This window comes from Larus michahellis, chromosome 23, assembly GCF_964199755.1.
Source record: "Larus michahellis chromosome 23, bLarMic1.1, whole genome shotgun sequence".
Taxonomy (NCBI): Eukaryota; Metazoa; Chordata; class Aves; order Charadriiformes; family Laridae; genus Larus; species Larus michahellis.
This window is the reverse complement of record NC_133918.1, coordinates 5,845,353-5,856,619: the sequence shown is the minus strand read 5'-3', so window position 1 is coordinate 5,856,619 and position 11,267 is coordinate 5,845,353. Positions and strand designations below refer to the sequence as shown.

Sequence of the window (11,267 nt, the reverse complement as noted above, 5' to 3'; positions counted from 1 at the left end):
CGTGGGGACGGCGCAGGGCACGTACGGCCCTTCCCCGCCCCACCCGCCTCGGGGGAGGCGCGGGCGGCGGCGAGCGGGCACCGGGACAGGCCCCGGCCGGGGCCTCAGGCCGCTCCCGGAGCCATCTCGGCCCGTAGCTCGCCCTCGCCCAGCGCCGCCGAAGGTCGCGGGCACGTCGCTTTCGCCGGCCTCTGAAGGAGAAGCTGCTTCTGGCCTGCGAGGCCTCGGCCTCTCCCGCTCGGCGCCCCCGGTACCTGCGGGGCTGCTGGGTCACTCCCACCCCGGAACCACGCTGTCCGTCTGCTTATGAAACGGCACGGCCAAGCTGCGGTTCAGTTGCCGGGGATCGATAGGGAGCATTAAAAGAAAGCACGTCTTGTAACAGCTGTTGGATGGCGGGGAAGCAATCCATGGCAGCGGCACTTCAGCTACGTAGACCGTTGGCATGATGTAAAATAGGAAGGAACATGGATGTGGAGGAGGCTCAGTAGGGAAGGAATTGAACCTAAAATGCAACTGTTAAGGAAAGAAAGTGCAGATGCTAAGCAGGGACGTTAAGCGCTGTTGCTTTCCTTAAGTGACTTCATTTCCTTGTGCAGTTAAAACTAAAATGTTCAAATAATTTCTGGTTTTTACCTTAACTTTCCTTTTGCACCTGATACTCCATTATTTTTCAAAGTGGGATTAAAATTACACCACATTCGCTTACCTGCTGGATTCAGGAAAACATTCCTTCAAAGCAAGGAACTGATTGGATCAGCTTCACATCCTAGTCGAGGTAGAAGGCAGAAATTGCTCAACTCCCTCTACTTACGGGATTCAAAACGCCCCACAAAACCCCATCCCACTTGAAGACCATTTACACAAGAACTAGACATGAAAGCTCAAAGTGGGGCCCAAATAATTTTGGTGTCCTGTAAGGAAAACTGCGTCTACAAGTGGAAGCGATCGTCTGGGAATCGTATGAGGCCAAAAGCAAACCTGAGTACCCTAACGCTCACCAGGAGCTGTAATCACTCTCTTAAGTTTCAGGCATTAAATTACAGGATTTCCAGTCGCACAGATAACACTCGCAGACGTCCTCACAAAAAGGCAGAACTTTTTATTCTTAACAAGACATACCATGAAGACCCCACTATATTATCTACAGAATACAAAAATTCAGAAAGAGGGATGTTTCTGTGTATCCAAATAACAAACAAACGCCAAAAAAACCATACAGATTCTGACCATGATTCTACATCACTCCGCAGTCCTGGAAATCAAGACTGATCCCAGAAACCAGAGTAAGTTCAAATTTTAGCTCATACTAAAAAAAAAGTAAGAAACTTTTCAAAATTCTTGCTGCCGCCTCCTGTTACTGCTTTGCACATTGGAGCCCGTGCAGTCACCGTCCAGGCTGCCGCGTTCCTCAGCACGCAGCAATGGTTTATCCACAAAGTGCCTCAAAAGCTACAGGTACCTGACAGAGGTGTCTGCCAAAAACCCTCTGAACACCTGATTTATTTCAGAGAGGAAAGAGTCCCAGTACCTGGAAGTCACCAGTGTGGTTTCCTCCCGGCAGCCCAGCCCCGGCAGCAGTACCGGCAGGCTGGAGGGGTGCGTGGCCAGCAATCCGGCCAAGGAACAGCCAGAACTTCAGAGAACGAGAGTTGAAATAAGAACAGGAAAACAATACAAAAGCGGTCATTGGCTTCAGTGCCAGTTTCATACAGTAAGGAGTGTATTATTTTTTTTTTTGTTAAACCACCCATATTCACATAAATTTATAGATTACCAACATAAAAAAAAAACCAACAACAAAAAAAAGATGGGTGGTGACTGCCACCTGCATATTTGCACTTGGGTATGTACACACCATGGTTGTGTCATACACCTCCGATCTCAGGATTAACAAATTCGTTTTACCGGCCTGTACCATCACCGCAAAGATATTCCAGAATTATTTTTAATATCTTACAACACGGTTCAGAAATGGAAGCCTTAGAATAGCAAAACTTTCCCTTTATTTATATTGCACCTTTTCCACAAACAGCTACATGGCAGAAGTTTCTTCTGCTGCAAAATGCTACATCAGAAAAATGTGGGTTTGAACAGACATGAGAAAGAGAAGGTCTTGAGCTTCAGGAATCACCATGAGTTGACCCCAAATTACCAACATTATTTTTACAAATCACTGTACACCTACGAAGCCTAAGTATTGCCTCAAATTTTTTTAGCATTCAGGTATTTTAAAAAAACACAAGCATTTTACCAGATGATAAAGATGCTCTAATTGCTACTGGGTACTAAAATTGAATCTGCAAGGGAAGTATTTCCAAGAGATCTTCAAAGAGCACCAAATACTCTATGGAGCTACCACCAGAGAACCCACACGTAGTGGGGAGAGATTGGTGTCTTTCACACTGGTGTTTCTAGAAACATCCAGGACTGTTTTGGGAAGAATTTCCCAATGTTGTGCTGTATTTCCATGTATGCTAGAAATGCACAATGGAAATCAACACATTTCTAAGGATACCAGTGACTGGTCTCTGACAATTAGCTACGGCATCCCCATCACCCTAGTTTCAGTCTATGTAACCACCCGGTCAGGTCTCACACCCGTACGGCGAAACAGTAATCCAGTTCATCTCCCAAGTGGCCATTACTACTAACGCACGGCACTCCCAAAGCTTCCTGCCGTAAAAAACCCAAACCAACCCCCTTTACTTTGATTTAATAACAGGGTCATTATACACGATTGTCTAGATATGCCCTTTTTATTCCAGTGTTTCCATACTTTCTACAGACCTATGTACATAGTTAAATACGTCATTAATTTACAAACCATGTTAAAACAAATGTTTCACCTTGCCAAACAAAATCTTCCAGCAGTCCAAGATTAAAATACATATTACAACAGTATCAGAAACTTCCTTTACCAGAATGTGGGCGATATTGCTTAAGGACTCGGATTCAGGTACTCAGCAAAACCACCTCTTGTAACCGATTTACGCGACCGTTTTAATTACATGTTCTACCAGACAAAATTACCCTGTTGACCACAGACCTGAACTAGAAGAGCACGGACACTGTCAGGCAGTCTCCGGGGAAGAGATTCACCCTCTGGGCCCTAAAAGACGATATCCTCGTTTTGGGTCCGTCTGGTTTTGCTCTGCACGTACAGCAGTTTTGCTTCAGAGACAAAGTGAGGCCACAAGCCCATACTGGAATTTGGGACAAGGTATTTTCAACAGAAAGCCCTCAGCTGCTGCCGTATTTGTGACAGAAGAAGCTGAGCTAAAGACCTGCCGCGGTAAGTGTGCAGTGCAAGCTTTCTCTGAAGAGACCTGCAAGAAAGATCTGGTTACATTCTTTAAACAGAAACCATCTAAATATGTTTACTAAAGCCCCTGGTCTGTGAATAAAGTATGCGGAGCGTTGTTCCGAGTACCCGTTCCAGTTGTATGACGATGGTACAGCGGCAGATGCACCCCAAGATGCACAGATGAACTCAGAGCACGCCTCCACGTCCCTGGGGCCCCCACTGCTACTTTTTCCTGGTGTTTCACGCCCCTGTGGAGCAGGGAAGAACCATCCCCATTTTCCAGATGGGAAACTGAGGCACAAAGAACACAATTAAGCATTTGCAGGAGTCTAACGGTTAACTTCCAGCTGCCTTTGAAAGCAGCTGGAGAACTTGAGCCCCTCTTAAAAATCTCAGCCTAAAAGTCTCACCCTCAAATGAGTCTGCTACAGAGCCAGAACCCAATCCACAGCCGGAGTCCACACAACCCTTTTTACGGGTATGTAAAAGCACTTAAACATTGGGAAGTGAGGCTTAGAAATACACATGTAGCACCTTCCCATATTAAGAAGAAATAATTATACATAAATTTATGCTGGAAGAGGCAAAAGAAATTTCACTGAAAGAATGTTGTTTTTTTCCCCCCCTCATTATCTTGTTCGTGTTAACCTGGGTTGGGGAATAATTTATTTATTTAGACTTTTCTAAGCTAAAAGCCCAAGTTCTGCGCTAGCATGGACAGATTCGACTCCAGTCAAGTCGAGGAAGTTCTGCTCACAAACATTAGCAGCGTTCGTAACCCACCTCTGCTTTCAGAACCATTTCCTCTCTCGGGCTGTGTGGTGGAAGGCAGTCTACGTAACTACCTCCACAGTCAGCCAAAAGAATAAGATCAGGTTGACTCTGCACTTAAAAATAAATTCTTTATTATCCAGAAAGGAGCCAAATCATCATCTCACATCATGGAAATGGTCATTTTTAAAGCAATAAATAAGTGGAGGGAGTGTTCTGTACCACACTCTGAATTTTGTCCCTGGGACTAATATGTCTCTAGTAAAACCATTATACTTATGCTATCAAAAATCTCACTGTGCAACAGCTTTTCTGTTAAGGAAAGAAGGCCCCTAAAATCTTCTTTTCTAAAGCACTAACAGTAACGGTCTGATTCAGTGAAACCCGAGTTCAACTGGTTTCATCCTTTCGTGCACAAATGCAGTACCTGACGCGCAACAATCAACTTGCCTAGGATCAAGTATGTTCACTGATATCAGCGAGTGAGTTCTTCTCGAGCACGATTTATCTGTTACTGCTGATTCGAGTCATTTTTTCTTAACAGTTTCCTACTGGAGCTAGGGAGCTGCAGAACAGAGCAGGACACGAGTTTTAACTTCTTTCAACAGGACGCAGAAGTCAGGCTAAGTGCACACAGCAACTCCAACAGCAGTAATTAGGAAATGTAAAAAAACAATTAGGGCTAAAAGGATAGACTTAAGAAACAATTAAGAAGGATGATTATTCAAATGAATGCATTCGTAATATACGGATCATGTAAGAGAGCATAATTTATGCATAAAACTGAGAAGAAAACACCTTAAACCTTTCAATTTCTAAAGCAACAAGAGAGTTTCGTAAGAACAGGTGTGAAGCAAGTAAAAAAAAATAATCATATTATTCCAACCACTTTATTTGTGAAGGTGTTTTCTGTATTGCCAAGGAAGAGCAACGTCTGAAGTTACAGGGCTACATTATTCAGAAACAATTACGACCTTAAGCTGCGTGTGTGTGTTTGTCACCTACAGTGACTGGGACAACAGTGATTTTAGAGAACTCCGTTTCTCGCTGCCTGAAGTACGCTTCTCCAGAGATCAATCTTTCCACTCTCTACTCTCTCAGAAACACTTCTGGTTTGCCAGCAAAAACCCAAGGCATTGGCACAGACGTACTTAATACCCACGTGAAGTTTCGTAGTTGCTCGCGATGAATTCAGGTCTACCTGTCTGCAACCGATGCACGTGAGCCAACCCTCCTCTACCAGACAGCCCCGGATAACCAGAAGTACGCCTCAGTTTCACTTCTTTCTGAAAGTTTCATTAAAAGAAAGTATCATTAAAAGACATCAGAGAACAAATTCAAGGTGACGTTACCAGTGTGGAAACAAAATACTGGCCAGAATTTAGCTGCCAAAAGAATAATCAGTTGACAGACTCTGAAAAGGAGCAGCGACAGCAGGTATTTTACTCTGCAGCTTCGTACGTGCGTTTCACCAGAATCTCCGTACGAGAGCTACGCTGTGCACTTAGTTCCGGTGTCAGATCTAGCTGTTTGGCGTTTAAAGCTCCGCTCAGCAGAAGCTGATGGTCTGTACCGCTTTCACTACACATGCACCTTCCCTTCTGCAAAACCTGTACGATAAAATGGCTTTACATTCATGGATGTACTAAAAGTTTCTGACAATGTTGGGGACACTTTGATATCACAGTCTGTACCTGTTTGCCAGGATTCTATATATCAAAACGATTTAAGTTGTAGGTAGTTGGATAGTTTTGCCGATTATACTGGAAGTGGTCTGTTAAGATATTGGTTCGACCGTACTGATAGTCTCCGTGCTGGGCAAACGCCGTAAGTCCGTTCTGAGACTTTTCAGGAGTGTTTCGATGCCGCTCCAAATTCACGAGGTCTCCAGTTGTAACTGGAAGTAGCTGCTTCTTTGCCTCTTGGTTTGCATCATATTTTGTCTAGGAAAGAAAGAAAGAAAGAATGTTTTTCTTAGATATCACCTGACATATTCGTATACCTAGAAAAAAGCATAGTTTTCCAACTGTGCTACTATCTATGCCTGTTAGACTCCTAAAATACTAGTGGCTTCTAACAAAACCCTCATTCCTCGCGCATACCAAATCAGCAAGCTGCTCTTTTGCTCAAGAGATTTGGAGTGAGTTACTTCCCAATCTTTATTTTTAAAGAAAATATTAAGATCAAAATTTAAGTTGGTTAGAGACCTAAGAGCTGGCCTGAGCCAAGCCCTTTGCTGAGGCGATACACGTTATCTCCTCTGCAATGACGTTTTATGCCACACATTCTGCGTTTTTGTTCCAGCTACTCAAGCTGCTAGGCTGTTTCAGGTGAGTTTCCTGAATAAACAAACAAACAAACAAATAACCCCCCACCTTGTTGTATAAGAAGACCCCTAAGATAGCTGTCATCATTCCGAGGACGTTGGTGCTTGTAACGGGATTGCGAAGCATTATCAGGGACACTGTGATGACCATGATTCTTTTCGTGGCATTTGCGACAGAGTAACTCAGCGGGCTGATCAGGTTGAGAATACTGAAGGCAATGACGTTTTGGGCAAAATTACAGAATCCACTGATTATAAGCAGCATCAGGGTCCAGGACCAATGAGACATCGTGCTCTGTTGTAAAGACAAATATTACGAGAAAAAAAAATAAATCTCAGGTTTCAGATAAGAGAAAAAGAAACAAAAATACGACTCGAGTCACTTTTTACCTGCCTTTGATAGGAAGAACATCTGCGACTTAACTCTAAAGAGGCACCCGAGTACGTTACGTGCAACTGGCAACTCTGAGAAAACATCTCTCTACGCACCCGTACACACGCTCCAGGGGCGTCTGCTCCTGCCTCCAGCTACTCGTTCCTGAGGTTTACGCTGTAACGTAAGCTACCTCTCCCAACCCCGACGGGAACTCTCACAATAAACACTATGCTTATTTTTTTATAGTGTTTTGTGAAACAATTTGCAGGTATTTCACAAGAGTTCCTTCCGTGCTGATGAGGAACTACACTGAAACACGGCAGTGCACTTTTTTGGTATGGGTGGTGGTGTGTCTTTGTTGGGGTTTTTGTCATTTTTTTTTAAATTATTTTTTCTTTCTTAATAGCAAACAGTTTCCCAAATACGACACTTACCAAGTCATTCTCTACTAAGAAGGAAGAAAGATCTACCAAAACCCACGTTGGGATCATGAAGAACACAGCATGGCACCCAAGTATGTTCAGCAACCGAAGATGATGTATTCGGGAATCTCTTAACACCTGACAAAAAACACCATTAAACATTTCTTCAGCTACCGCCTGCGTCACCAGCGGAGATTCAAGAGCCATGAAACAGTAACAGCTTTAGACAACAGATAAATTATGAAAATAAATAAATACTGTTGCGGTATGAAATTCCTGTAAGGATGACCAAAGAAAAACAGACGTCCATTTGAAAAACAACGGCTTCTTGAGTGGTGACTCTCAGCGTAACAAGACAGTAATACATTTAAAATACTCTACAGACCAGAAATCATCTGGTAACTAAACAGCTTCAAGACATACGTTTTAACTTTGTTTCTGAGATTTCAAGGAACGCCTAGTGTTGACACTGCCTCGTTCACTCCAGAGAAAGGATTTGATACAGCAAGGTACACTAAAAGCTTTCAAATGAACTGTTAAATTTAAGCACTATCGAACTGTCAGCGGGGAGAAAAAAAATCCATGCCAAGGAGTAAAGAATAACTCTGAGTTCTGCCCAATTTTCAGTATAACAGCTTTGACATGTAGCTGTAGAGAACAGGCGTGCAAAACAGGCAACCACTACTTTGGGCTCCTTTGACTATAAAGTCCACTTAAAAAAATAATACTTATGTACTGGAAAGTACGTACTGTCCTGCCAAAGGATGATGCTACCGACCAATCTCACGAACAGCACAACCATTACCTTCTTTGAGAAGATGTTCTGAAGCGAAAAACACAGAGTAGCAGCAAGTGCACTGATGAGTCCCCACATGTCAAAGGAAAGTTCCGTGACGGTGGCCAAGAGGACACCGGTTATTATGGGGATCAGAGACAAGTACACCTGAAAGAGGAACAGAGAGGAGTAGCTTCCATCCTGCAAGAATTTTCACTTCAACTCAGTTTATACATACTGCTGATCTGGGGAGGGGAGGAAAGGAGAATAAAGCAGCAGAACCAGGGATCAACTTTTATACTCTTGTAGTTTGAGGAAATTCAGTGATTAGAAGACACACCGTAACAACTATGGTGTATCTGAGAGCATCACCTTGCTCAATGCTTAGATGTGTTTTCTTTACATTCACAATAAAAGGAAAAGGAACTTGTAAAATCTGCATAATCTAATTTCAAGCACAACATTCACCCAGGTAACCCAGCCAGCCAGCAGAGCACACCACCACCACCAAGAGAAGAAACCTCAGCAAACCTGTCCGCACCTTCGTCGTCTGCTTTTCCTTCATTATGATCCGCGAAAGAAGAACCACCCATATTGGCATCGTCGCTTTTACTGAGAACGGAAAGAAAATGTCGGTGGGGACGCGAAGCTTGGGCCAACTCCATTAACACCATCAGCAGAGGGTGAGCGCTGGGGATGGAGGAGGGGCTCAGGTCTGGTCCTACCAAAGCCATAACCCCAGCCCACACTGGGCTGTCCCTCCTTGTCACCGTGCTGGGCACTCGTACAAACGCGGGCTGGTTCTCGGTGCTCTGGGACACTGTACCAGGCACCCAGAGGGGCACAGGACATGGCACTGGGCACCTGTAGGGCACGCGCTGGGACACAGGACATGGCACGGCACTAGGCGCCCACAGTGGCCCAGGACACAGCACTAGACACCCACAGGGGCACAGGAGATGGCACCAGGCACCCGTAGGGCCACATGTTGCAGCACAGGACACCCCACGGGGCACCCACAGTGGCACAGGACACAGCGCTGGAACACCCACAGGGGCGCTGGACACCGCACCAGGCACCCACAGGGGCACACGCTGGGACACTGGACGTGGCACTGGGCACTCACACAGCCCCATGCTGAGGCACAGGACACCTCAGTAGGCACCCACAGGGGCACGGACACCCCCACAGGCCTCGTGTCACTGCACCAGGCACCGGTACGAACACACACCGGGGACCAGGTCACCGCACCGGGCGCCCGTACGAGCGTGACCGGCGCTGGGACGCCCCGCCGGGGCCCGGGACACGCCGCCGAGCCTCACCTGTGTGGGCGTAGGAGACCGGGACCCTCCAGAGCGAGACGTGCGCGGAGACGGAGGCGAAGTACTTGCCGAAGGCGAGGGGCAGGATGTAGCGGGGGTAGGCGCGGGGCGGCAGCTGGGCCGGGCCGGCGGGCGGCACCCGCCAGGCGCGCAGCAGCGGCGGCAGGAGCCCGCACAGCCCCAGGATGTGGAAGAGGGAGACGGTGACGGGCCGCGGGAACCCGCCCAGCAGCAGCTTGTTCACCACGTTCCCGCCGGCGCTCAGCCCGTACCAGGCCAGGCACAGCGCCGACACCCGCGCCCCCTCCCGGAGCGCCGGCCCGCGGCCCCCCCGCCCCGCCGCCGCCGCCGCCCCCGTCCCCGCCCCGCCGCCCGCCGCCAGCGGGGCCGCCATGGCTCCCTGCGCCCCGGGGAAACGTCACCGCCGCCAACGCGTCGCTTCCTGGGGCGGGGCCGGCGCGGGGCCGCCCCGCCTCCGCGGCTACGGGTGCCGGCAGGAGCCGCCGCGCGTCACTTCCGCCGCGGCCGGTCCCTCAGGCCCGGTGGGAGTCCGCCGTCCGCGCCCGTCCCGCCAGGCCCCGGGCTCCCGCCGCGCACCGCCCAGCACCGGCACCTCCGGGCGGGCTCAGGGCGACGCGGGGGGTAGGGGGGGGTCAGGCCGGCTGTGCCGGGGTCACGCTCCCGCCGGCGGAGCGGGAGGAGCTGAGGCCCATGGGCCGGTCCACCTCTCTCTCTCTTGGGCAGGAGCCTTCCTCAGGGGAACGCGGGGGTTGAGGTAACGCAGGGGAGCATACCGGGTACAAGGAATGCTCAGAAATCTCTTTTCTGCTCTAGTTTTACAGGCCGTTAAGGGCCCGAAGGGGACGGCGGGCCGTAAGGGCGCAGTGACCGCCTCAGAACAGCCCTGGGCAGAGGCAGTGACTGAGCAAAGGTCACACGCTCACCGAGGTGACTGTTCCGACCTTTACAACCAGCTCCGGGAATCCATCGCAGCGGCTGCACTAAAATGTGGGCGAGACCCGGGAAGCAGGAGGGGGTTCTAGAGCCTCCTCCATCAAGAGACATCTCTACATCATGAACATACCTATAAAAACATGCACTTTAGGTAATGGCAATTCCCAAAAGATTTGCAGATGAGCCATTTCGTGTCATCCACTGACAAGAAGAGATGTCAGTATATAACAATTAAAGATTTTAGGAGTAAAAGAATAAATTCTGTAAGGTAGTTAGAAGAAAGTAGCGGAGAAATTGAGTTCATGCAAAAATGAGAGTACACAGCAGATAAGCACATGGTAAACTTCATTTGAACTTGTTTACAAAATTGACAAAAAAAAGATATCACCTTGTAAACTTATTCACATTTGTTGGAGCTCACAGAACTGGTTATACTGGCATGCTGAAATAAAGATTGTCAAGCCTCATCCCACCCTGGATGCCATCCAGGTGAGTCGACCCTTACAGCAGAAACAACCTCGGTGCAGAACAAGAGTTAAAGCTCGCATTGGGAGGGAATTTCTCCAGGATTTTGTACCGCCAGGGAAAGGGCTGGCTCCGGTACCTGATGCTCTCTCAAGCAAAGCGAGCGTCAGTGTGCTCAGCGCCCTGCCGAGAGCTGGGTGGAATTTGGCAGCAGTGATGAACTTTGGGCATCACCTCACCGAGTGTGGTCCACAAAGGCCATCGCTTGCGCCAGAAATGGAAGCGGTGGAGGAAAAGATCAGATTTATAAAGTGTAACGTAATACTTCGTCATTTCCTGAAATTTGCCCTATATTCAAAGGCCACAAAAGAGCACGGACCCTGTTCCTAAATAAGACCATTCAGGGAAAGGGAGGTGGGGCGGAGGGAGATGAGGTGCACAATATTTTTTACGTAAGCAAAACCCAGGCATTTTTCCAAAAAGACCAGCTTTTTAGCCCTCTACCATCAAATCTCCCTTCCTGAACTGCAAGACGGTAGGTAGCTTTCC

At 47.8% G+C, this 11,267-nt stretch overlaps 1 protein-coding gene across 2 annotated transcripts; it reads right to left on the bottom strand.

The window, feature by feature from the left end:
• Positions 1 to 1,082: 1,082 nt before the first annotated feature.
• On the bottom strand, positions 1,083 to 9,705 carry SLC35E1 (solute carrier family 35 member E1). 2 transcript variants are annotated; one of them, XM_074565634.1, is made up of 7 exons: positions 9,300 to 9,705; positions 8,519 to 8,589; positions 8,008 to 8,145; positions 7,215 to 7,340; positions 6,454 to 6,699; positions 5,773 to 6,021; positions 1,083 to 5,364 (listed from the first exon to the last, which is right to left on the bottom strand). In XM_074565634.1, exons 1-6 carry the CDS (start codon positions 9,691 to 9,693, stop codon positions 5,788 to 5,790), a joined length of 1,209 nt encoding a protein of 402 aa, XP_074421735.1. In that variant the 5' UTR covers positions 9,694 to 9,705; the 3' UTR covers positions 1,083 to 5,364; positions 5,773 to 5,787. The 2 variants fall into 2 exon arrangements, with proteins under 2 accessions (XP_074421735.1, XP_074421734.1); XM_074565633.1 differs by having other exon boundaries at positions 1,083 to 6,021.
• Between the last annotated feature and the right edge of the window lie 1,562 nt (positions 9,706 to 11,267).